This window comes from Rattus rattus, chromosome 13, assembly GCF_011064425.1.
Source record: "Rattus rattus isolate New Zealand chromosome 13, Rrattus_CSIRO_v1, whole genome shotgun sequence".
In the NCBI taxonomy this organism is placed as follows: Eukaryota; Metazoa; Chordata; class Mammalia; order Rodentia; family Muridae; genus Rattus; species Rattus rattus.
In genome coordinates, this window is record NC_046166.1 from 6,362,172 (window position 1) to 6,388,425 (window position 26,254).

Sequence of the window (26,254 nt, forward strand, 5' to 3'; positions counted from 1 at the left end):
GTCCACAGTGCCCTCTTGTGGTGTTGTCTGGCAGCTCTGGTCCTGGAGAAAAGCGATGGTTGGGCAGTGTTAAACATGGTGTGACTCAGTTCCTCTGCCTGGGGAAGGCTTGCTTTGGGGCTGGAGATGCCTTGGTGCCTGCTCAGAGCTCACCAGCTCCCTGCGGGCAGTGCAGTCTGGGAGGACTCAGGCCTGTGTTCTTCTTGTCTGTAAGAAAAGGGAAGAGGAGTCGGGGCTGAGAGGAGCCCTGCGTTCTCGTTGTGCAGCCTGAGCTGCCTGTGACTGCAGAGCAGCTTGGAATTGGGGTTGAGGCAACAGCAAGGTTAGAATACACACTGCCATCAAAGGTTAGAGCAGAAAACGTAACTCCAAGTGCTGCCTTCGTTCCCTACAGTCAGCACACGGCAAAAGTGGTATTTCCAGTTAATCTGCCAAGACCGGGGGGCAGGATGTGGTGGTGTGCCAATAATTCCAGCACTTGGTAGGTGGGCAGGAGTTCAGTGTCATCTCAGCTCAGCTATGGATTGGGTTCAAGGCTACATGGGCCATATCAGACCCTACCTTAAAAATAAGAACAGGGCTACCTCATCTGTTAGGGCCTTTGCCTGATTTCAGTTTCCAACACCATATGAACCAGATATGGTGGACTTGGAAGCTGGGGGCAAGTGGATAGAGTGTTCAAGTCATCTTTAGCAAATGAAGTGGCTCGGTTGGTAAAGTTGCTCTTACCAAACAAACTTGGTAACCTGAATTCAAACCCTGAAATCCATGTAAACTTAGGAGGAGAAAACTGACTCCACAAAGATGTCCCCTGACCGCCACACACATACTGTGGCATGCATACTCATCCACCCGTATTATGCACACACACACACACACACACACACACACACACACACACACACACACACACGCATGCACAGCATTTTGTTTTGTCTTTCTAGTCAGACTTTTTAGCTTCTTTATGGGTTTCTATCTCTAGCCCATTCCTTCCAACCCCAGCACTAGGTAGGAGAGAATGAAAGCTAGAGGGGAAGGGGACCATCAGGGTCGTCAGATGCCTCCTGCTGACTAGGGGTGTCAGTTCCTCGGGACAGTTTTGCTATTTGTTATCAAGATATCACCAGCCAGCAACCAGCAGCATCAGGAGACGTAGCAGCTGCCTTACCCCTCTCAGGGATCTAGCATTTTATACTTTCTCAAGAGTCTCCAGCATTCCAAATGTCAGACACTTGCAGAAACTAGCTGCAGCTGACAAAATCACACCTGCCAGAGCACAAGGCAAATCATAGTCTGCCACTGTGGACAACCGGAAGCAACCCATATCCCACACCTAGGATTAAAGCAAACACATTCCTATAACATTTCTATGTTTTTAAAGAAAACCACAATTCTCACTACATGTTTTAATTAGCTAGCTATGGTGTTGTATGTCTGTAATCTCAACATGCCGAGATAAGAGGATCACAGAGCCAGCCTGGGTTACGTAGTGTAACCAGGGTACAATAAACCAATATTGATTATCAACCCAGCAGGAACCAGAAGCATCAGGCATGTCTAGGTAAAGTGGGTTGGGAAGAACCATGAGTTGGGATCTGGTGGTTTCCATCTATGGTCAGTTGGTCCTGATGCTTTAGGTCCCATGTCAGGGTAGCACATGTGGCAGAAGTACATGGCTGAGCAAAAAAGTTTTCCTCCTGATTGGGAAGGGAAAGAAGGGAACAGGCTGGGGTCACACAGTGCCCTTCAAAGCACACCCTTAGTGGCCTGAGCCCTTTCCACTGGGCACCACTAAAAGGCTCTGCCACCTTCCAGTCAGGGCCCACTGAGGACCAGGCTTTCAGCACATGGCCTCAGGAAACAGTCAAGGTCCATGTTTCAGCTGTCATATAGATTGTCTGCTATTTTGGATGGCGTCTGTGTTGGTAGCACCGACTGAAGGCTCAGTGGGAACTGTGGCCTCTCAGGTGTAGCTTTGCAATGTGGAGACCTTGTCTCATGCTTTGTTTTCCTTTTAGGCCTTCGTCAATTGGAACGAGGCTAGGTTGACTTGGAGCTTTTTCAAACAGTCATTCTTGAAACAGATTTTGACAGAGGGTGAGTAAAGTGAAAGGTCACACCGAGCAGTTGGGAGAGCATAGAAGGTGCAAAAGGATTCCACAGGACCGCCGGCACATGGGGCCACCGGCACATGGGGCCGCCGGCACATGGGGCCGCCGACTGACACCAGAGCACTTGTCTGGGGCCCCTTGGCAGAGGACCCTTAGAGATGCACTTGTGTTATTTGCTTTTAAATAAGATAGGAAACCAATATTTATTTAGCTTTATGGTTTACTTAAGTCATCTACTTTAAATCTCTCCACAGCCTTACAGAAGATATCCTCTCCCTCTGTTTAGGGATGTGGAATTGAAACCCAAGTCTCTGTTAATCAGCTTTCTGTTACTGTGGCCTGAGGTAACCAACTTAAAGGGAGGAAAGGTTTAGTGTGGTCCGCAGTTTTAGCCCATGGTTACTTAGCTTTGTTGCCAAGGCAACACAGTATGTCACCATGCTAGTGTATGGCAGAAGAGGCTGTTGGGAAACAAGAGAGAGACCAGAGTATTAATATGTCCTTCTGTGCTCCAGCTTTCTCCCTCTAGGCCCTCTCTCCTGAGAGTTCCAGTAGGTCCATGGGGAGGAGAGCCCCATTGTCCTGCCAGAAAACCCCCATCATAGATGGTGAGGATGCATCCTGCACCCAGGATGACAGTGTGAGGGGTGAAGCTGAAGAAAGGAAGCCAGAGAGAAAGCTGGGAGTTAATATAAAAGGCTCAAACGCAGAGTCAGGGAGCAGACATTAATGAACTGTTGGAAGACGGGAACTCAGGGATCGATAGGGATTAGACATTTGTCCCTTGGTGTCAGGTTCTGGTTCTTAGACCAGTCCCAGGTATTTTAAAGTCTAGGGATGCTCCAGTCCCAAAAAGAACTGGTGTCTTTTTGTATATGACTTAGACATACCCTTCTCTATGTTTTAATTGCAATGCAATCCTAGTGCAATGCAAGTGCTATGCAAAGCTGTTGTTACACTATTAATTTAGGAAATAATAATAGTAGTAGTAATAATAATAATAACAATAGTAATAATAATAAAGCACCCATACAAGTAAAGTCGTGCTCAGTTCAGATGCATTTTTGAATGGTTCTGATTTACCGTTAGGTGAATCATTAGAATCACAAACCCTCAGATATGGAGGCTGGCTGTATTTACAAACCCTCAGATATGGAGGCTGGCTGTATTTACAAACCCTCAGATATGGAGGCTGGCTGTATTTACAAAACCTAAACTGTGAAGTTGAGGGTCAGAATAGCGCAGAGACAGAAATCTGAGAAGTCTGTCACCTTTGTCTTTATCGGGAGACAGGTCAGAGAGAGGAGATGAGAGAAGAGGGACCCTGGCCTTGAAATGGTTTCATTTTGAGTTGTCAGGAGGGGAAAGCTGCTCTTTGGGGCTGTGGCCACTCTTTGGTGCTCTGTCTCTGTCATGGCCAGGGTGTTTCCTCTGTGGAGAAAAAAGTTCAGGACAGGCATGGTGGCACACACCCTTAATCCCAGCGCTTGAGAGGCAGAGGCAGAGGCAGGTGGACCTCTGAGCTTGAGGCTGCCTGGTGTATAGAGTGAGTTCCAGGAAACAGAGAAACCCTGTCTCAGAGAGAGAGGGAAAGAGAGAGATCCAGACAGACAGAGAGTATCTGGCCTCCCTTAAGACTTGGAAGCCATTTTCACCATTAACGTTTGAGCAGTCTCCCCATATTGTATGGTTAATAGTATGATTTTGAAATAATTTTTGCTTGTTTTTATTTGGCTTCAAGATTCTGTCAATAAAGACTTCAGCGCTTTCTAAACTGTTGCCTTGAGATATTGTGAAATCAGTATTAGGACATTAAACCAATCTTTAATTGGTTATTTGCTGTTTCTCTGAGAGAGTTTGCCAGTTGGAGCCAAGTGGGTGGCATACACCTGTAAGCCCAGCACCCAGGAAGGGATGGCAGGAGGTTCTCAAGTTCCAGTCCAGTTTTTGAACTCAAAACAAACAAACAAACAAACAAACCAACCAGGCAGCGGGGGTGGGGGATATTCACCAACTGGAAACACTGGTAGATCATAGAGAAAAGGAAAGAAAGAAATGAATGCTGCATTCGAAATGCCAATTGCTTTGCTTTTCTATTGTAGGTGAGCGATACGTGATGACATTTTTGAATGTATTAAACTTTGGCGACCAGGGTAAGATGTAAGTCTGTAGTGTTTTAATTAAAGGTGAACACCATAATAAGTACTAGGTCTTTGATGATGCCCTGTCACGTGACTTGAGTGGAAGTCGTGTTGGGACCTTCCTTCTCCACCTGCTTCCTATGGATCTCTGGTACTCATTTTGAGGGGTGGGACTCTGGAAGAGAAAACACAGTAGCTCACTTCCTGTCATAAAGGTCCCAGTCAGTGCTTGGGTAAATCTCTCAGGTTCTGCTTTATATTTACTCCTCAAGTGATTGATACCAGAGCCCTGCAAATGCAAGAGGAGAAGAGAGGAGGCAGCATCAGATGAAACCGACTGCAGTCGGTTTCACATCAGTGACACATTTTAAAGGGCTGAGATAAAAGCGCCTCGGCCTTGGCTGCATTAATGGCAGGGCCATGGTTGTAATGTCGTATAGGTTTTGCAAGACGCTACCATTTGGTACATAGACCTACCATGTCTTCAACCACATGTGAATGTGCAGCTTTTCTCAAAGTTTATAAACCTGGCTGCGGCAACAGCTCGGCTAATAGAGTGTTTGCCTGGCGTGCACAGCCCCACAGAAAGTAGGTGTGTGGGGCACACCTATTACCCCAGCATTTGGGAGGTGCAGGTTGGGGGTCAGAAGCTCAAGGTTTTCCTGGTTACATAGAGAGTTCGGGGCTAGCTGGGCTACATGTGGCCCTGTATCCAAAAGAAAAAAAGATAAAAACAAAAATTTAAACTAAATATTAAAATAGAAAAATAATTTTCACACAGTGCTAAAAAAATTAAGAACTACCATGACTATTATTTCTCCCTTTTTGTTTTGTAGGTATATACGATATAGTGAATAACCTCGGCTCCCTTGTGGCCAGGCTAATTTTCCAGCCAGTAGAGGAGAGTTTCTATATATTCTTTGCTAAAGTGCTAGAGAGGGAGAAGGACGCCTCACTTCAGAAGCAGGTGAGTTGGTCCTCTCAGCTGACCTGGCTTCCTTTTGATTCCTCCTCTGCTTCCTCCTCCTCTGCTTTGTGGTTTGTTTGTGGGTGGCTTTGAGCTGTTGCTCTTCTGACTTGGTCTTCTGTGGGCAGGACCCAGAGCTCCTCGCTGTCCTTTGTATCCCGGCCTTTGTCCCCTTGGGTGACCTAATTCTGTTGAACTAATTAGTTCCTGGGTTTTGGTTGGTTGGTTTTTGAGACAGGGTCTTATGTAGTCACAGATGGCTTTGAACTTTTGAGCCTCCTGCTTCAACCTCCCAAGTGCTGGGATCTCACGTCACCATGGGCAGTTTGTGCAGTGTGAGGGAGCAAACTCAGAGTGCAAGGCAGGCAGAACCAGATCCCCAGCCCTGAAGTTGGGGAATTCTGACCCCCTTTCCAAAGGTCTTTGACGTCTATTAGTTTATTAATCTACCGTGTATGAGATGTGCGCACGTGAGTGTGTAGGTGCAGTGTCGTGTGTGCGCATGTAGAGACAGAACACAGCCTCAGACGTCTTTTGTATTGCTTTGTGCCTTGAGATTGGGTCTCTCATTGAACCAGAAGCCACCATTTTGACTAAGCTGACTAGCCCCAGGCTCTTGGGGTCTGCCCTCCTCAACTCCCCAATGGTGGGGATGCAGCCACATGAAGCCATGCCTGGCTTTTTTTTTTTTTTTTTTTTTTTTTTTTGTTTTTTTTTTTGGAGCTGGGGACTGAACCCAGGGCCTTGCGCTTGCTGGGCAAGCGCTCTACCACTGAGCTAAATCCCCAACCCCCATGCCTGGCTTTTTAATTGAACTTAATTTTAACATGGGTGCTGCAGATCTGAGCTTAGGTTCAGGCCCTCGAGCTTGCAGAGCAAGCATTCTTACCTGAGGAACCTCTTTCTGCTCCTGACTTACTCTGCAATTAAAAGCAATCTGGGTCTGCCTCTTGCATGACTTAGAAGCTATTTTACAAAATGCAATTTATGCCCAGTATCTGAAAGTAAGATCTGGTTCCCACCCTGGACTGAGGGATAGTTTCCTCAGTGTACACTGATGATGGGAGAACCATCAATCAGAAGCACAGACTTGGCTAGCCGAGGGGAAACACAAGGATAAAGCAAGTGTTTCCTCAGCAGTGCCTCCCCCTGCAGCCTGCGGAGAGAGACTCACTGCTCCCTTTCATTTGCTAATTGCCGTAAGAAAGGCAGGAAGCAGGCCTGTGTGAGCCTCCTCAGCTTGGATTCTGCTCACTTCTTTCCCTTCCCCCTGGCCCAGGATGATGTTGCTGTGGCTGCCGCTGTTTTGGAGTCCCTCCTCAAGCTGGCCTTGCTGACTGGACTGACCGTCACTGTTTTTGGCTTTGCCTATTCTCAGTTGGCTTTGGACATCTATGGAGGAGCCATGCTTAGTTCGGGATCTGGTATGTGCTAAACTTTGTAAGGGGTTTGTTCTGACTTCTGAAGAGAAATGGGCGTGTCTCATCAAATTCAGGCCATGTGCACACAGTGACCTCTGTGCCACTGTGGGGAGAATTTTTGACTGGCTGGGGCTTTGGGGCTGCTCCTCACTCTCGGTACACAAGCAGGGTGCTGTCAGGGCTTGCCCCAGGGAGATCAGTTTTCCACCCTCACTTGAAGAAGTGCTGCTGTATCCTCCTTGCTGTTGGCTTTCCTCTCAGGCCTAAAATGTATTTGCCAAGTGCTTACCTGCGCTTTCTCTAAGTGAGGAGGAAAGCAGAGAGTGGACCGTGAGTCTCTGTGTGGTGCTAAACACATCTGAGGAGAGCCACACCATGCACATCCCAGGATGTGATGAGTTAGAACCTTGGAAAGATCACCAGAGCCCTTTGCCTACAATAAAATTGATCTGGGCAAGTAAAATCGTGTATTTAATTTACTGACTATTGGTTTGGAAGGAGAAAAGCGTGGACTGTATCTCCATTGAAATACTTGGTTCCCAGGCTGTTGAGACTTCCAAAACACTTGCTAGTCCTTGAGGATTTTCACCCATTTCAAAATGTGCCTAGCTCTGGGCTGACCATCCATTTGCAGTTTTTATCCAGGGATAAACAGGGACGCCTTCACTCTCTAAGATCACTAGACAAGAACCGGAGGATTCTCTGCTGTCCCATCTCAGTGTAGAGGCCTTGCTAGGACAGTTCTGCGCTTCTCTGCTTCACTCTGAAGGCCTTGCTAGGACAGTTCTGCTTCTCTGCTTCACTCTGAAGGCCTTGCTAGGACAGTTCTGCTTCTCTGCTTCACTCTGAAGGCCTTGCTAGGTCAGTTCTGCACTTCTCTGCTTCACTCTGAAGGCCTTGCTAGCTTCAGTTGTCACCGTGGGGCTCCTCAGACTTTTGGTACCGGAGAAAAAAGGACCATGTTTCTCTATCATCGCAAAGATTGTTAAATTGAGGAAACATCTACTATGAAGCCTGTGGTATAGTTTGTGACTTCTTGGGTGCGTGCCTTAAGCAATGCATGTCCATCAGGCAGCTGCTGGGAGGATGCATTAGGAAGCCATCAGGAAGTTTACATGCAGAGACTGGGGTCCAGCTGTCTTATACCAGCTCTGCCCCCTTGGAAAGCAATCTCCAAGAAGTAGCCTCTGCTTTAACACAGCCGCAAGATGTTGCCTAAGAGGGGCTGTCCACTCATTTGGTAGAGTAATTAATCACAGAAATGTACGTTAAATGCCACCGCTGTGTTGCCTCCCAAGTGCTGGGATCAAGGGCGTGCACTACCACACTCACCTTACTGCCTCTTGGTTGATCAAGATGTCCCCTAACAAGTCCCTGTGCTGTCTGGGTGACAGTGCCTGTGCACACATTGCCTGCTGGATTTCCCTCTTATACCATTCTCTCTTTCTTGCTCTGACTAATGCTTTGTGTCCAGATGAATTTCTTGTGCAAAGAAACATTCACACCACTTTTCTCCCCATCCCATCCCAAAATGTTTTCCTGATCACTTAAGTATTTCACAATACCTGACTTCGCCTAGAAAGGACTCCTGCAGTAGGCGGAAAAGAGGGTCATGTCTTCATGGCTTGGCCTTATCACTTTGTTTGTCTATATGTGCATGTATTGTTTTATTAGGTGCCAAGAATGGAATTCAGGGCTCTGCAGGAACTAAGCAAGCACTTCCGCCAGTCTCAGCCCAACTCCATCAGTTATTGCTGCTTTAGTGTGGGGTGTGTGTGTGTGTGTGTGTGTGTGTGTGTGTGTGTGTGTGTGTGTGCGTGTGTGTGTAAGTAGAATCACTACACATTCTGTGCACATGCGCGTCATTTCTGTTGGATGATACCTAGGGTGAATTGCTGGGTCCTAGTTTGAGTGCTCATTTGCTTTATTAGAAATTGGCTCATTCAGGAAGCATGGTGTTCTGTGCTTGAAATGCCAGTCCTCAGGAGACAGAGGCGGAAGGGTCATCTTTGTCCACATAAAGACTGAGGTCAACTATGGGACCCTGTTCCCTCAAAACAAAGCAGTGACGATGACAATAACAACAAAAGAAAGAGAGAGAGAGGAGAGAGAGAGAAAAGAAACTACTGGTTTTGCAGTTTTAAAAATGACTATTTGTATGTATGTGTGTGTATAGGAATACAGGGGTGTGTGTGTGTGTGTGTGTGTGTAGGTATACAGATGTGTATGTGCATGTGTGTGTGTAATGTGCATGTGTGTGTGTAGTATACAGATGTGTGTGTGAATGCGTGCGTGCGTGCGTGTGTGTGTGCACAAGTGTGGAAGTCTGGACAGCCTGCAGGAGTGAGTCCCCGTCCTCCATTATGTGGCTCACAGGAATAAATGTCAGGTCACTGGTTTGGGCAGCAAGTACCCTTACTCACGAGCCATCCCACTAGCCTTGATCAACAAAGGTTTTAAAAATTCATTGCTGAGGGGTTGGGGATTTAGCTCAGTGGTAGAGCACTTGCCTAGGAAGCGCAAGGCCCTGGGTTCGGTCCCCAGCTCCGAAAAAAAGAAAAACAAATTCATTGCTGGTTGTTATGCCATAGTATTTAATATAGGAAAAGTACCACTGGGAGCTTTGGTTCACTCTGAGTTGTGGAGGTTCTGACTTAGGAGTTTCCTGCTGGTCCTGGGCCTTGGGCTATTCCCAAAGGGTGTTTCAGCCTGTGCAACTGATATTCCCTTAAGACACAGAGCCACTGGTGTCTTCAGTGCTCAAACTAGCACGTGTCAGCCCTGTGCTGACTAAAGACACTGGCGGCTTTGCGTGGTGGCCAGAGGAGCTCTCAGTAGCTCAGCAGAGGTCTGTGTGTTTGTGCCTTGCTGTCCTTTGGATTTTATCTGAGTACTGTGGTCAGTGCAGTGGGATCCTGGGAGTCCACAAGTAGGCATGCAGTCCACCATTGCTACCATAGGTCCCATGGCCCGGTTCTCCGCACACAGCAAGCAAGAGCTAGTGATGCACCCGTGTTGACTCTGGACTGTGGTGTTTCCTTGTAGGCCCTGTGTTGATGCGGTGCTATTGCCTCTATGTCCTCCTGCTTGCTGTCAATGGTGTGACAGAGTGCTTCACCTTTGCTGCCATGAGCAAAGAGGACGTTGACAGGTGGGTAATCCAGAGAGCAAACCTTTAATCACGGTGTCTGGCCAAAGTTAAGTGACTGCTGAGTCGTTTTCTTTCCATTCTGAGCATGGGTTTGTCTACACTTCTCAGAGGCCACGCCAGACCACTAATGTGGGGCCTCCCTAGGATCACCATGGCTCTGGCACGATTTACCTAGTGTTTCCCACAGTGGGGCTAGGAGGCTAGTATTGTGCTTCCTTTAGTGGGGGTGTGGCATCCCCCCGGGTATAGCTGTATTTGTTCCCGTATGCAGTCAACCCTGAGAAGCTGGTCATCCATCCCACTGCTTCCCTGCTCAGATGCCTAAGAAGGGCCTCAACTCCAGATGGGGATACTCGATTGCCTTTCTTAGGGGCTAGAGAGTTTGCTCAGTGGTTAAAAGAGCACTGGCTGTTCTTCAAGAGACCCAGATTCAAGTCCCAGCACCCACATGACAGCTGACCATCGTCTGTGACTCCAGGGATGTGACACAGCGTCCTCTTCTGGCCCCCTTGGGCAGTGCATACATGTAGTGTGCAGACATAGGTGCAGGCAAGTCACACATCTGTCTATCTGCTGTCACACTGTGACCATAACACATCACACAGGGCAGTCATTATAGTGGTCTTACATGATGGCAGTCACATAGTAACCTTCACACATTGGCCCTCATGCAGTGGCCCTCTCACACTGTCAGTGACATAATGACTGTAGCAGTGGTCATCTCACAGTAGCCCTCGTATTAAGCAGGTATGTGTATTTCAAATTTTCCTTTATCATTCTGGTGTGAAATAGCTTAATATTTTTGTTCCATCACCCACTCTTTATATCCTAAATGCCAGAAATACTAGGGCAGTCTCTTAAGGTGCCACTGAAAGATAAGGGGAGGATAAAACGGTGAGGGAGAAAGAAGAGGAAGAGTGGCTGTGAGCGACAAGGCGAGTGCCCCCTCGCCACTGTCCCTTGGTTTCTGCGTCCTTGAGGCTTTCCATGCTGCCTCTGTTACATCGAGTACTGTTGAGGGCTTCAGAGGCTTGGTCTTAGAAGTGGAGTGAGAAGGGGTAGTGAGTCAGGGAGTCCTTCTCCTTCTCAGTCAGCCTCTGTCGGTCCTCATCTTAGACTGCTGCACAGTGACTGGAGTCTAGCCGAGATGCTAGCCCAGACCGCTGCGGTTGTCGTAGGGAGCCTTCTGTTCTTCTCCCAGGCCAATAGAGTTGGAATTTTAGGAGACTTGAACCAGGGAAACTATTCATTACCAGTCCCAAGCAACTCTGAATCTGAAGCCCTGGAAACTGCTGGTCTCAGCTGCAACATGACCCAGTACACACCATGACCTGTAAATACATGCACATACACATGTAAATGCAAATGACAGAAGCAGGGCCCGTAAAGCAGGAAGTGTCACACACACGGATTCTTCTTACTGTCGTTATTTCATTCTTCAAGAGAACTACATCTCAGTGCAGGTGAGATGAGATGGCTCAGTGGGGAAGGAAGGCTGCCTGCTGCCAGCCGCGATCCCAGAGGTCTAGCCTCAGGTGCCTGCTGCCAGCCGGGATCCCAGAGGTCTAGCCTCAGGTGCCTGCTGCCAGCCGCGACCCCAGAGGTCTAGCCTCAGGTGCCTGCTGCCAGCCGCGATCCCAGAGGTCTAGCCTCAGGTGCCTGCTGCCAGCCTCGACCCCAGAGGTCTAGCCTCAGGTGCCTGCTGCCAGCCTCGACCCCAGAGGTCTAGCCTCAGGTGTCTGCTGCCAGCCGCGACCCCAGAGGTCTAGCCTCAGGACTTACGTGGTTGAAGGAGAGAAGTGACTCTTGCAAGTTGGCCTTTGATCTCTACATGTGCAACGCTCTTATATTCACACAGAGACACGCATACAAACAGACAAGGTAAACAGAAATAGAATTAAAAGTCTTTTTTTTTTTTTAAATGTTCCCAGCAGGTTAACTGCTAGTTAAGTAGCATATGGAAAACCTAATGGGAATTTTTCTTTATGGTCATATCCACAGCAAAAGAATTTAAAAATCTTAGACACAGTATGGCATACTAAGTGAATTGGCCAGCCCATTGGTAGGTCACAACCGGTCATTTACAGTGGGCGTCAGCTCATGACCTCAGCTAGTGAGCTTTGTAGCTGCAGAACTGCTGAGTTTACTCCCCGCCATGGGTAGAAAAGACTAAGTTTAACTTTGAAAAATACCACATTTAAATTTGAAAGCTGCTTCTAACATTGAGTAATTTAAAAATAAAATATAGTCTAAAGCATGCTAAGTGAGAGATGTGGCAGCGTGCAAGTGTGGTTTCTGCCACCCCCCCCTCATCCCCTCCCTCCCCCCTCCCCTCCCTCCTTCCTCCCCTCCCTCCCCCCCTCCCCCCCTTCCTCCCTTCCTTCCTTCCTTCTTCCTCTCTTTTTTCTTTTCTTTCTTTCTATTTGGGACAGTTTCTCTCTACATGGTTCTGGAACTTGCCTTGAACTCAGAGAGATCCACCAGCTTGTCTTGAGGGTTGGGACTAAAGGTGTGCACACACGGCCAGAGTCTGCACTGTGCAGGGCCTTTAGTGAGCAGTGACTGCACACACGGCCAGAGTCTCTGTGTGCAGGGCCTTTAGTGAGCAGTGACTGCAGCACGGCCAGAGTCTCCTGTGCAGGGCCTTTAGTGAGCAGTGACTGCAGCACGGCCAGAGTGAGCAGTGACTGCAGCACGGCCAGAGTCTGCACTGTGCAGGGCCTTTAGTGAGCAGTGACTGCACACACGGCCAGAGTCTCCTGTGCAGGGCCTTTAGTGAGCAGTGACTGCACACACGGCCAGAGTCTACTGTGCAGGGCCTTTAGTGAGCAGTGACTGCAGCACGGCCAGAGTCTGCACTGTGCAGGGCCTTTAGTGAGCAGTGACTGCAGCACAGCCAGAGTCTGCACTGTGCAGGGCCTTTAGTGAGCAGTGACTGCACACACGGCCAGAGTCTGCTGTGCAGGGCCTTTAGTGAGCAGTGACTGCAGCACGGCCAGAGTCTGCACTGTGCAGGGCCTTTAGTGAGCAGTGACTGCACACACGGCCAGAGTCTGCTGTGCAGGGCCTTTAGTGAGCAGTGACTGCAGCACGGCCAGAGTCTGCACTGTGCAGGGCCTTTAGTGAGCAGTGACTGCAGCACGGCCAGAGTCTGCACTGTGCAGGGCCTTTAGTGAGCAGTGATTGCACACATGGCCAGAGTCTGCACTGTGCGGGGCCTTTAGTGAGCAGTGACTGCACACACGGCCAGAGTCTGCACTGTCGGGGCCTTTTAGTGAGCAGTGACTGCACACACGGCCAGAGTCTGCTGTGCAGGGCCTTTAGTGAGCAGTGACTGCACACACGGCCAGAGTCTGCAGGGCCTTTAGTGAGCAGTGACTGCAGCTTCTGCACTGTGCAGGGCCTTTAGTGAGCAGTGACTGCACACACGGCCAGAGTCTGCTGTGCAGGGCCTTTAGTGAGCAGTGACTGCAGCACGGCCAGAGTCTGCACTGTGCAGGGCCTTTAGTGAGCAGTGATTGCACACATGGCCAGAGTGCAGGGCCTTTAGTGAGCAGTGACTGCACACACGGCCAGAGTCTGCACTGTGCAGGGCCTTTAGTGAGCAGTGACTGCACACACGGCCAGAGTCTGCACTGTGCGGGGCCTTTAGTGAGCAGTGACTGCACACACGGCCAGAGTCTGCACTGTGCGGGGCCTTTAGTGAGCAGTGACTGCACACACGGCCAGAGTCTGCACTGTGCAGGGCCTTTAGTGAGCAGTGACTGCACACACGGCCAGAGTCTGCACTGTGCAGGGCCTTTAGTGAGCAGTGACTGCACACACGGCCAGAGTCTGCACTGTGCGGGGCCTTTAGTGAGCAGTGACTGCACACACGGCCAGAGTCTGCACTGTGCAGGGCCTTTAGTGAGCAGTGACTGCACACATGGCCAGAGTCTGCTGTGCAGGGCCTTTAGTGAGCAGTGACTGCAGCACGGCCAGAGTCTGCACTGTGCAGGGCCTTTAGTGAGCAGTGACTGCACACACGGCCAGAGTCTGCACTGTGCGGGGCCTTTAGTGAGCAGTGATTGCACACATGGCCAGAGTCTGCACTGTGCAGGGCCTTTAGGGCCTTTAGTGAGCAGTGACTGCAGCGTGGCCAGAGTCTGCACTGTGCAGGGCCTTTAGTGAGCAGTGACTGCACACACGGCCAGAGTCTGCACTGTGCAGGGCCTTTAGTGAGCAGTGACTGCACACACGGCCAGAGTCTCCTGTGCAGGGCCTTTAGTGAGCAGTGACTGCAGCACGGCCAGAGTCTGCACTGTGCAGGGCCTTTAGTGAGCAGTGATTGCACACATGGCCAGAGTCTGCACTGTGCAGGGCCTTTAGTGAGCAGTGACTGCACACACGGCCAGAGTCTGCACTGTGCAGGGCCTTTAGTGAGCAGTGACTGCAGCACGGCCAGAGTCTGCACTGTGCAGGGCCTTTAGTGAGCAGTGACTGCACACATGGCCAGAGTCTGCACTGTGCAGGGCCTTTAGTGAGCAGTGATTGCACACATGGCCAGAGTCTGCACTGTGCAGGGCCTTTAGTGAGCAGTGACTGCACACACGGCCAGAGTCTGCACTGTGCAGGGCCTTTAGTGAGCAGTGACTGCACACACGGCCAGAGTCTGCACTGTGCGGGGCCTTTAGTGAGCAGTGACTGCACACACGGCCAGAGTCTGCACTGTGCAGGGCCTTTAGTGAGCAGTGACTGCACACACGGCCAGAGTCTGCTGTGCAGGGCCTTTAGTGAGCAGTGACTGCAGCACGGCCAGAGTCTGCACTGTGCAGGGCCTTTAGTGAGCAGTGATTGCACACATGGCCAGAGTCTGCACTGTGCAGGGCCTTTAGTGAGCAGTGACTGCACACACGGCCAGAGTCTGCTGTGCAGGGCCTTTAGTGAGCAGTGACTGCCTTTAGTGAGCAGTGACAGGCACACGGCCAGAGTCTGCACTGTGCAGGGCCTTTAGTGAGCAGTGACTGCACACATGGCCAGAGTCTGCACTGTGCAGGGCCTTTAGTGAGCAGTGATTGCACACATGGCCAGAGTCTGCACTGTGCAGGGCCTTTAGTGAGCAGTGACTGCACACACGGCCAGAGTCTGCACTGTGCAGGGCCTTTTAGTGAGCAGTGACTGCACACACGGCCAGAGTCTGCACGGTGGGGGGCCTTCTGCACTGTGCAGGGCCTTTAGTGAGCAGTGATTGCACACATGGCCAGAGTCTGCACTGTGCAGGGCCTTTAGTGAGCAGTGACTGCACACACGGCCAGAGTCTGCTGTGCAGGGCCTTTAGTGAGCAGTGACTGCAGCACGGCCAGAGTCTGCACTGTGCAGGGCCTTTAGTGAGCAGTGATTGCACACATGGCCAGAGTCTGCACTGTGCAGGGCCTTTAGTGAGCAGTGACTGCACACACGGCCAGAGTCTGCTGTGCAGGGCCTTTAGTGAGCAGTGATTGCACACACGGCCAGAGTCTGCTGTGCAGGGCCTTTAGTGAGCAGTGACTGCAGCACGGCCAGAGTCTACTGTGCAGGGCCTTTAGTGAGCAGTGACTGCAGCATCAGTGTGAAGGAGGTGAGGCAATGCTGAACATTCGAAATGTTTAAGAGAACCAGAAAGTCTTATGATCAAATCATGAAGAAACTTGGGCAACAGGTGGTAGTATTCATTCTTTAAATTAAAAAACAGATAAGATTATAATATAAACATATCATTTCCTGATTCCTTTTCCTCCCTCCAAAGCCTGCTGTGCACCACCACTCTTGCTGTCTTTCAAAGCTGTTCTTTTGTTAATTGGTGTGTGTGTGTGTGTGTGTGTGTGTGTGTGTGTGTGTGTCTATCTGTCTGTGTCTGTGTCTGTGTGTACACATGTATATGCATTCCTTACCATGCACTCTGATTAAAGCAAGTGTTTGTAGGGCCATGACCTTGGTCAGTTCAGCACGTATAACCAGGCACTGGGGAGACAGTGGCTTTCCTCTGATCTGTAGTCAGACACATCACGCATTGAACAGTTATCTTCTCACCACCTCTGATGTTAGGAATCTGGGTCGTGGCCCCAGAGGCAACTCAGTTACTTAGCTTCATGGACACAGTTAGGGACCTGCAGGGTTGCACTCCCTCACCAACTGCATGTTTATAGAGCATCTGCTATGAAATAGGCAACATGCAGAGGCTGGGGATTGGCTCATGGCTCATGGTCTTTTGAGGACTGTGGCAGCACTTTTATGATGCCGAGATGCAGTTCTCTCCTGTACAGAACACTGAAGGGGGTGCTTGAAGCCAAAAGTGGGAAGAGCAGCATAACCATTCAGCTCCATATCCAGACAGCACTAGAGTGTGGAGAGCCCAGGGAGTCTGCTGGAGGCCGGAACGCACCAGGGAGTCTCAGGCTTTGCTCACTGCTCATAATTTATTCTGGAGACCTGTCCCTTGGTGTTTTGAGTGAGTCTGCTGCTTGGTGCATTGTTTCCCAGGAGAAGCAGGACGAGGCATCGGGACAGTCGCCAGTAGCAGAGGTGGAGTGGCGCCTTAGCCCTCGGTGGGTTCTCAGCCTCTCTGCGAACAGTGAACAGATTCTCTGTGGAACAGATTTTCCACAGGACAGGAGCCGTGTGCATCACTTGCTCACCAGTGCCCCTAGCGGTGCATAATTACCCAGGACACAGTCACTGGAAACTCCAGCCCAACAGGATTTTTGTGTTTTATTTTCAAAGAATCGCTGAATAAATTATTTTCCTTAGAAGTATAAGTTTTTTGAGTTGTATGTGTTCTGTTTAGGCCTGAGGAGAAAGTCACCTTTTCATGTCAACCACATAGTATTCCGTGTTAGAGAATCCTGGGTTATGGCTGGCTGTGGAGGCAACACTTGTAATCTTAGCTCTCAGTGGCTGAGGAGGATGAGTTCAAGGCCTGAGGTCTGCACCTGTTGCTCAGCGAAGAATGCTGGTTTAGCTTGTGCAAGCTTAGGTTGCTTAGCTAGGCTTAATTCTGAGCACCTCGAATTGAAAGAGAGGGACAGACAGACAGACAGAGACAGAGGTAGTCAGAGGTTGAGAGATTCCAAAAGGCAAGCCTGAGCTATATATACTAAGTTAGAGGTGAGCCTAGGCTACATTTTTTTTTTTTTTTTTTTTTGGTCTCAAAACAAAACAAAACGACAGCCAGCCAAGAGGATCGAGGTATTGCAGGTCAGGTTTATAATTCTAATACTCAGGATGTTCAAAGTCATCCTGGATTACAAAGTGACAGCCCATAAAAAGAAAAAAAATAGTGGTAGAGTGCTTGCCTAGCAAGCTAAGGCCCTGGGTTCGGGTCCCCAGCTCCAAAAAAAGAAAAAAAAAAAAAAAGAAAAAACATACAGAGGCAAAGGAACTTGTTTAGCATATATAAGGCGTTGGACTTAATCTAGCACAAGAACCATAATAAACCACCCCTGCCCACAACACACACAAAAACTAAAACCACTGGATTATGGGAACTCATCTGGAGTAATGTGAGCTTAGGGATCTTTCTATGAGTTGATGAGGCCGCCTTTGGGGAATATTCTTGTCTTGGGGTAAGACACTCACCTCCCCGCGTTGCTTGTCTCCCAGGTACAATGTCACCATGCTGGCACTGTCCTCCTCGTTTTTAGTTTTATCCTACCTGCTGACCAGTTGGTGTGGCAGTGTGGGCTTCATCATGGCCAACTGCTTTAACATGGGCATCCGGATCGCACAGAGCCTTTCCTTCATCCATCACTACTTCCAAGAGAGCCCCCACAGACCGCTGGCTGGCCTGCTCCTGTCACCAGTTCTTCTTGGGGTGTTCGTCCTCAGTGCGGGCATTACGAGTGTCTCAGAGGTAAGCAGCCCAGCAGCCTTCCCACCACTTTCTTCTGCAGCCTGGGCACAGTTCTTCCCTCTGGGCCTCCATCTTTCAGCCAGACTAAGCACACTGGTCAAGGGTTTGTCTCCGCCCACCTTCTCAGCCCTGTAGAGTAGCACTTAAATTAACCCTGTCTCATCACCGCCTCTATCTGACTTAGAAACTGGTTGACAGGGCTGGGGAGATGGCTCAGTGAGTACAAGCACTGAGTACAAGCACTGCCTATCCTGAGGACCCAGGCTCAGTTCTCTGCACCCACATGGTGACTCATAACCTCCTGTAACTTTAGTTCTAGTGGATCGACTTTTCTGGTTTTTAAAGGCCCAGGGCACATACACAGAGCACAGTTATACACGTGTTTATACACATAAATAAATCTTTTTTTTAAAAGATTTATTCATTTATTATATATGAGTACACTGTAGCTGTCTTCAGACACACCAGAAAAGGGCATCAGATCTCTTTACAGATGGTTGTGAGCCACCATGTGGTTGCTGAGAATTGAACTCAGGACCTCTGGAAGAGTAGTCGGTGCTCTTAACCACTGAGCCATCTCTCCAGCCCACATAAATAAATCTTAAAAAAGAGAAGCTGGATGATAACTTCTTTCCTTGGTTTATCTGGCAGTGACAACCATTTCTTTCCCCAGGCATTCCTCTGCTGTGAGCGGGGCTGGCCGGCTAGGCTGGCACACATTGCTGTGGGGACCATCTGCTTAGGAGTGACTTTTGGGACAGCGTTCCTCACAGAGACCAAGCTGATCCACTTTCTCAGGACTCAGTTGGGTAGATCCAGACTTGGTGACAAAATGACATGACTTTGATGATGCTCTGGCAGTTTTGATAGCAGACCCAGCATCAAGCAGTTCTTGGACAGGCATTGCTGTGCGAAAGCCGTGCTATGGAGTCAGAATCACCCTGGAGGTGAGGCTGCAGAGGGGAGATCGTCAGTCCAAGGCTTCCTGCCAGAGGAATGTCCTTTCAAGTGAAGACCAAAAGCTGGTTTTGTTAATGAATCAATTCCCTTTGAGGGTGATTGACCTTTGAAGTTACATCTTTTAACAAACTCTCTTAGATGTTAATATTTAACCATTGTTTGTTTGCCCAAGAAAAAGCAATGTAGCCATTGACCTGCCACAAGAATGGTTAGTTTCTTCTATAAAAGAAGTAAGGAGCCTCTGAATTTACACACTGAACATCCACACCTTTAATCCCAGCACTCAAGAGGCAGAGGCAGGTGGGTCTCCAAGTTCCAGGACAGCCGGAACTGTCTTAAAAAACCAAATATATATAAAAAAAGAAAAACGTGGCTTTCTTTGTGTCAGTCCTGTGGTTTTAGTTTTTAGAGAAGAAAAATGCTAATCAGTGAGAAATATTTCTGAAATAATGTTTTCGGTCCTGGGGATTGAACCCAGGGCTTTACTCATGCCTGGGTCTCTACCACTGAGCTATATCCATATCCCCAGCCCACACATCGGTAAATCCAGGAGATGCAGACCTCATTTCCCAGAAGCCCTTGGGAGAATCTTTGCTGCCATGGTCATGCTGTATCCTCCAGAGCTGCTCATGGCCCGGAATGAGTTCCTCAGGATTCCTTGACTGTAGAGTGTATGGAAACTGCCTGGGGGCTTTGGATCCAGCCACGCTGGAGAGAGGAGATGGGAAGAGTGAGCTGCTTCGTTCTCCAAGGGGTGCTGTTTTCCAGCTTGCTTTTACTTTTGCCATGAAAGTCGCACAGATGGTGATCACAATTACACAGATATCTCTTTTTATCCTTAGAGTAAAGCAGGGCCTATTGCATATGGCAAAAATCAGCCAAACCCTCTGAACTGACCCATTATTTCCAGTACTGGCCAGTCCAACTGTTTTCTTGCCCAGAGCAAGAATGGCATGCCCAAAGGTGTGGGTCTCCAGGCTACCTCCTAAGCCAGGCTTTCTGTGCCCTGCGTGCTACTCCTGCAGGGGAGATTATCAGGCCTTTCTCTGGGTTGTAAAATAGATAATAGGTTTCTTTCCCCCCTTTAATTCCCTTTTTGGTATGGTTGCCCTTTGGCGCTATTGCACCAATTTTATCTTGATTATCAATAGTTTATAATCCTCTGGAACCATGTCCCCAAATCTTCCATATTTGCCTCTAGAGAACCAACAACTAGAGGGCCAGATATGTTAATCCCAGCACTCACACTTAGAAATGCAGAAGCAGGTGGGTCTCTGAGTTCAAGGCCAGCCTGGTCTACATAGGGAGCATCTATCTCAAAATGAAAAACAAAACCTATGTATTTACCCTTTTTTTTTGCACTTACCTTTAAAAAAAGCGTGTGTATATATGACTTTTGTGTGTTGTATGATTTGTGTATGTGTGCTAGCATGGGCACTCATGTGCTGTGCTGCACTGATGGATGTCTGAGGACAACCTGTAGGAGTTGGCTTTCTCCTTCCAGGATTTCAGGCTTGTGTGGCAAGCGTTCTCGTTTCTGAGCCCTGTTGCCAGTCCTAAGCATCATTTAAAACCACTTGTGTGGAACCAACACCAGGAGACCTGGACATCAAGAGTCAGCAGCACAATAAGACTCAGGCCATTGACCTTGACATGTGCTTTGTTCTTCTGTGGTACTGGGGAGCTATACCTGTGTTCTGACACTGAGCAACACCGTCAGTCCTCTCCAAGAGTTTTAGCTTGAGACAAAATCTTGTTAAGTTGCTTTGCTTGGCCTTAAACTTGTGATCCCCTGCCTCCTGAGTAACTGGGATAGGGCATGGGGCCAGTGTTCAGGCTACCTGGATGGTTTTTAATCTACTTAGAAGCTTCTTCGAATGTATTCAGGGACAGTATTTAAATGTAAGGTATCCTGGGTAACTAGAAGTCCTCTAAAAGTATAGTTTCAGTTGTGTTTTTGTAAGGCTGAGTCAGGCTAGCTCAGAGTATCATGGAGAGCACACAGCTCTCCTCCTCGTGTCTTCTTGCTGTCCTCTGAGCATACAGGGATGGGTCATCAGAGCTCATGATACCCATCTCTTCCCTAGAACCCTGTCACCACGTGCCCACTTAATCCCAAACCTAGAACATGGTCGTTGGGCTGCCTTCCTGAGTCTCCTGGCCCCGGGAGTTTTCAGAAGTGGAGAGGTTCCTGGATCTCTGCCACACCTTCAGAGTCTGTTTGGGGGCAGAGCTCAAGGATGACCTTCCAGCAAGCTCACAGGACTGTGCTGCTGCCACGCTGAGTCCAGTGTGTCCTCTTCCTTCCTAGCAGGCCAGGACCAGCCATGCCCACACCCACAGTACCCCGTCTAATGCTCCTGGCAACCGCAGCCTGTGACTTCCGAGTCTATGGGAGCAGGACCACAAGATTCTGGCTCCTGGGTAGAGCGGAGGCTCTGCAGCTGGCCTCAGGCTCCTTTCTCTGCTCACTTTCCGCACACTGTCCACCAAATGCTGCTATAACAGGGCCCATTTTATTAAAGATGGCTGGCTGGCTGGACAGCAGCTCAGGACCCCTTCCCACGCGCTGCCTCATTAGTAATTTTCTCATTACTAATACCTGCCTTCTCAGCTGTTGACATTTTGGACCAGGCCTGTGCAGTTTTCAGCTGTGCTCTCTGGGCTCTCTAAAGCCCAGGTGAATGCAGCCATGGCCTAAAGAGTTGAAGAGACTGCCTCATTCTGACATTGGCATAGGCTGGACTCCCAGCTCCTCCTAGCTGCACAGCGGGATGGTTCTAACCTCTGTCTCCCCCCACCCCTCGCCGCCACCACCGGCAGTGACAGCAGAGAGCAGGCTGGTGGGCAACTGAAGGAAAGAGGCAGGCCCAGAGCTAGGATGCTTTCCAGGAAGTGGCTAGATTTCTCCGTTGCTCAGACAATCATTTTCACCACTTTGTACCTCCAGCCCGCCACCGTTATCTTCCATCCGTACAGTTAAGCACGACCCTCTGAAGGAGAAATGGATCTGGCCCCTTGTAAGGCAACTGCTATAGGTTATATATACATCACGGGTGAGTCTGTGGATGGGACACCCTGGCATCAGGTGAGTCCTGGCCCACCTGTTTGTAGATAGAGGCTCTGTAGACTATCATGGTTCACCTAGGGTGGCCTTCTAGCCTCTGGTGCTCCGATGAGGTCCTGTAACAGAACAGCTTCCTTGCAAAGAAATCTTTTAGATCATCATTTGTTACATTCTGTCTTTTTCTGCAGTAAAAAGTGCCCTCAGGTTATGAAGTTGTCACAATTGTGGAACAGCTCTGAGGTGAACAGTTTCCCCAATGCAAGTGTTACAGCTCTGAAGACAAATATGTCTTGGCAGGCAGGAGCCAAGAAATACCCGGAAGTCACACTGTACAGCAAACCTCACACAAGAAATTTATTGGGAACTTCTCAAGAGGGTGGCTGCCTCTGCTCGGAACCTGAGCAGAAGTCAGGCTTTATAAAGGTGCTTTTTAAGGGGGAGGGGCTTTCCAGGGTGGCCTAGGATTGGTAAGGTTTTGTGGTCTGATCTTGGGGCAAGCTCAGCGATTGGTGGGATTTCAAGCTCAGGGATTGGTGGGATTTCCTGTAGGGTGGAGTTTGCTGCCTGCATCTTGATAGAAACGGCCATTAGAGTAGTCGGGGTGAGGGGCCTGGCCATTCCTGAGTAGAAGGGCTTGCAACAATGTCTCTCTGGCTTGGCTAATGCCACCTGTCTTCCTTGTGCCGGGTAGGGACTGAAGGAAAAAAATTCCACAGCCCCTTGCCTTCCTTCCCACCAGCCTCCTACTCTGAATCTCATGCGTGCCACTTTGTCACGGGCCTGGGCCTTGGAATGGAATTGGGTACATCATCAATGCCCATCAGCGAACATTGATTAAGTAAGACATGACTGCTTTAGTCACTTTTGGGAGGTGACAGCTGGAGACATGTTCCTAGTTCCTGTCTGGGAGATCCTGACATTCTTTCCAGTGTGGGGAACCAGTAGTGCATGGCTTTCTCCATCCCTGGTGGTTGAGAGAAAGGGAAGTCTGGGGAAGACCAGACTTCAGCCTGGCTCACACACTCCGCACTTTCAGGAATCTTCTTTGAAAACCATGACATAGTAGGTGTGATGGCCTGAACCTCCAATCCCAGCACTCAGGAGGCCATGACAGAGGGAGACCAGCCTAGGCTACAGAGACCCTGTCTCAGGAGAAAGAAGTAGGGTATTGTGACCTTGGTAGTGAACAAGGTTACCAGAGGCCGCTCTCAGAAGGGCTTTCAGGTTTTGGGAGAGTTAGGCATCAGCTACAAAGGGTAGCTGGCGATCTTGGAACTTCAGTCTTCATAGGTAAAGGTCTAGCCTCTCTATCCCCAGAACATTGTCTTCCTTGCTCCTCCAGACAGAGCCTGCCTTGGGTTCCACGGAGAAATCACCAAGACCCCAGAGAATAAGCCATTGTAGCCGGAAGACAGACAGCAGCGTTTCCCTCTGCACACGTTTGGACAGAATAGAGATGTCGCTCACATCGTCTTCCTTGCTTCCCTAGCGTGTTGACATAATTTCAGAAAAAGACAGGTTAGCATGGTACGTCTTCATGTTCTCAAATTAGAGCTGGAGATTGCTCTCTTCCCCATGTGGCCTCTGATGTCCCTAAGAGGCATGTCTGTAATGACAAGAACATGTTCTGCAGGTGTCAGACCACGGGGGAGCAGTCGAAGGACAGGCCACTTACCTTTGTTTCTTCTGTACCTGAGTGAAGTCGTGCGGTGCTCTGGCTGCCAGCAGGGCTCATGGGCACAGTGCCCAAGTCCACCCTTGCCTCTGCTTCCTCTTGGCTCTCATTGCAACAGACAGAGTGATAGAAGGCCTGGCACTGGATGGAAGGCCACCATAGGGTGTCCTGCCATCTTATGTCCTCTATCAACACCATCAGTAGGGGGATTGGCTTATGTCCATCCATGTCTGTTTTCAAGCACCCATCAGGATCCCACTCTTTGACACCCCACCCCGTGTGTGTGTGTGTGTGTGTGTGTGTGTGTGTGTGTGTTCACATTGTGAAACCAGGAGTGTGGCACACACTTACAACCCTACACTTGGGAAGATGAACAGGAGTTTGTGTATAGCCTGGGCTACGGAGTGAGATACTGTCTCAGAACAACAACAAACCCGAAAAAAACAAACAAACAAAAACACTGTAGAAGCCCAGGGGAGTCAGAGTTGAGCAGTCCCTTAGTGGTGGGATGGGGAATTGAGAGCTGTGCACTCCGAGACCAGAGCCTGTGTACAGCCACATCCAGGTAGGAGTGCTAGATCAGCAGAGTGCTCACCGTGGAGTCTGTCTATGCGCTGTGGTTTTTGATAAGTGAGGCTATCTCTGGGTATTGTGTATAGCATCATTACATGTGTACATGCACATGTGTGTGCTCACATGTATATGGATGTGTTGTGTAGCTGTGTGTAGATGTCTGTGTGGAGGCCAGCTGACCTGGGGCATCTTCCCTCCATTACACTCTATTGATGGCTCTCACTGGAGCTTACAGACTCAGGTCGGCTACTCTAGCCAGTGTGTCCTGGGGACTCCCTGTCTTTGTTTTCCGAATGCCACTGGGATTACTGGGAAACTAAGGCTCAGCAGAGTGGAAAGACGGAGCAGGTAACTAAGAGGTACAGTTATGGTCATGGTCGGACTGCCTCTGACCAAAGGATGCTGCAGCCCTGTGAATAGGACCCCTCACATCTAATGCCTACAACACAGAGCCGGCTTCTGACCCTCACTGTAGAGGACAGAGGCAGGCTTCGTGTCCATCCTGAGGGACTCATTCTGGTAAATCCCTCCAAAGCCATTTCTGTCTCTTATCTGACTGAGAGCAGGCTAGACCTTAAGTTTGGCTTGACAGGGAGATCTGTGCTTTTCTAAAACTAGCACATGGCTGCTTTGTGTTACACATGCTCACCCATCCCTCCCTGATGGCCAGGCGGAGGCATCTAAGGGCTACCTGTCCCACACTTATTGCCAACAGGGGTGGGGGTGGGGGTGGGGAGCCTGCTCTTTGTTACTGTAGTGCTGTCCAGGAGGGCTGAGCTGTAAGCCTCTAGCCAACGTGGGTGATTCCTCTCCATACCCAGTCAGTGGAGGCTGAAGTTAATCATGGGGAACATACAAAGGTTCAGGCTAGAAGCCCTAGTTTCCAAGGTCTCAGCCATGCAAGAGTGCTAGTTCATAGAGACTTGGGGAACCACGTCCTAAAAGGAACCTCCTGAACCAAGAGATCTAAGGACTGTCATTCAGTTACAAGGCCTGCTTAGCTTAGCCACCGCATACAAGAATGCCATGCACAGTTCCCACGGCCATATCTCAAGCTTTGCCTCTGTGTCCACCCCGGGAGCATAGGGAGAGTGTACAGATGCACCTTGCCTCAGACAGCAAGAGACCGGACAGGCATCGGAGGCACGGGTGAGATGGAAGCCGTACAGATCTTTTCATATGTCTGAAGACAACTCACCAGGATTTAATCTGGAACTCCAATTCAGTCGGCTAAGTGAGGAAGAAGTGTGTGGTTGTCATGGCAACACCAAATTGCCCAGGACCAGGTTGGTCTCTAAGGGGGGTAGGGTGTGCAGAGCCAAGCCTCCACCTCCTTGTTAGAGATTGCTGTGAAGAATAGAAAGCCTTCTTCCCACTACCACTCCGGGTGTCTGAGCTGTCGATGTAGAACAAATATGCCAGGCTGGCTCTGTTCCTCACTCTGAGACAGAGGGCCCAGAGTGCCCCGGCATACATTTGTTCAGGGAATACTTCTGTCTTTAACGACTAGATGCCTCAGGCTGTACCCTTCTCCTGAGGGCTAGCCCCGCCCCAGAGAGTTCAAATTTGGAGCCTTTTGACTCTAGTGTTCAGCTTCTACCTGTTGCCTGGTATATGACCACAGCGTGGCTCCTCCCTAGAGTCTAGTCCGAAGGATCAGAAAACCTACAGCCTCACCCAGAGCGCCAGCAGCCGAGGTCTCCGTTTCCAAGCAGATAGCCTGCTTGCCTGGCCCTCTCCTCTCCACCAAGCATGAATGGGCCAGCTGGGGATCCCCTTGGTCTTTGCCTGGGCCCAGGCCTAGACAAGTAGCAGAGGAGGAGAGGGCTGCTGAAATGGGAAAACATTTAAGCATCAGAAGCCTTCTCTGGCCCCAGCCCCTCCTTATGACTCTGTTCTCTTCTGACCAATCCGTGCTCTTAGGCCCTTAGGAAAGGCCTGTCAACTCAGCAATCCTCTGAGGCCTCCCAGCCAGGCAAATCTGTCATGTCCATCTCTGTGGTCCCCAAGGACACCTAAAACATGAGTGGATGTATGACAATGCTTAACTTGGGTATTAAGGAGTGGGAACAAAAGAAATGAGATAGACCGGCTTTGGGGAGAGGAATCTGGTAGGCTGAGTTCAGGAAGCCATAAACATCAGTCGGAGGAAAGGGCATCCGTTTGGCTCTTCATCCGCATCTACTGTCCTGTAATGATTTCCATCTCCTAGAAGGGTCACAGGGGTCCTTGGCAGTTGTAGCCCCATTATTTCATCTCCTTGGAAGAGACAGATACCTGAGGGCCCATCCCCCAAAGCCTATGCCATGTGGCCCCCAAAA

General features: G+C 49.6%; 1 protein-coding gene and 1 pseudogene across 1 annotated transcript in view; one reads left to right on the forward strand and one right to left on the reverse strand.

Moving 5' to 3' along the window:
• Rft1 (RFT1 homolog) overlaps positions 1-18,980 on the forward strand; it is a 38,513-nt gene extending 19,533 nt beyond the window's left edge. Inside the window, exons 7-13 of the mRNA XM_032919033.1 lie at positions 2,019-2,097; positions 4,214-4,264; positions 5,089-5,219; positions 6,499-6,643; positions 9,686-9,791; positions 17,409-17,658; positions 18,332-18,980. Coding sequence (XP_032774924.1) covers positions 2,019-2,097; positions 4,214-4,264; positions 5,089-5,219; positions 6,499-6,643; positions 9,686-9,791; positions 17,409-17,658; positions 18,332-18,499 — 930 coding nt within the window. The 3' untranslated portion in view covers positions 18,500-18,980. The remainder of the gene's footprint in view (positions 1-2,018; positions 2,098-4,213; positions 4,265-5,088; positions 5,220-6,498; positions 6,644-9,685; positions 9,792-17,408; positions 17,659-18,331) is intronic.
• On the reverse strand, positions 11,711-11,850 carry LOC116915195 (annotated as a pseudogene).
• Positions 18,981-26,254: the final 7,274 nt, after the last annotated feature.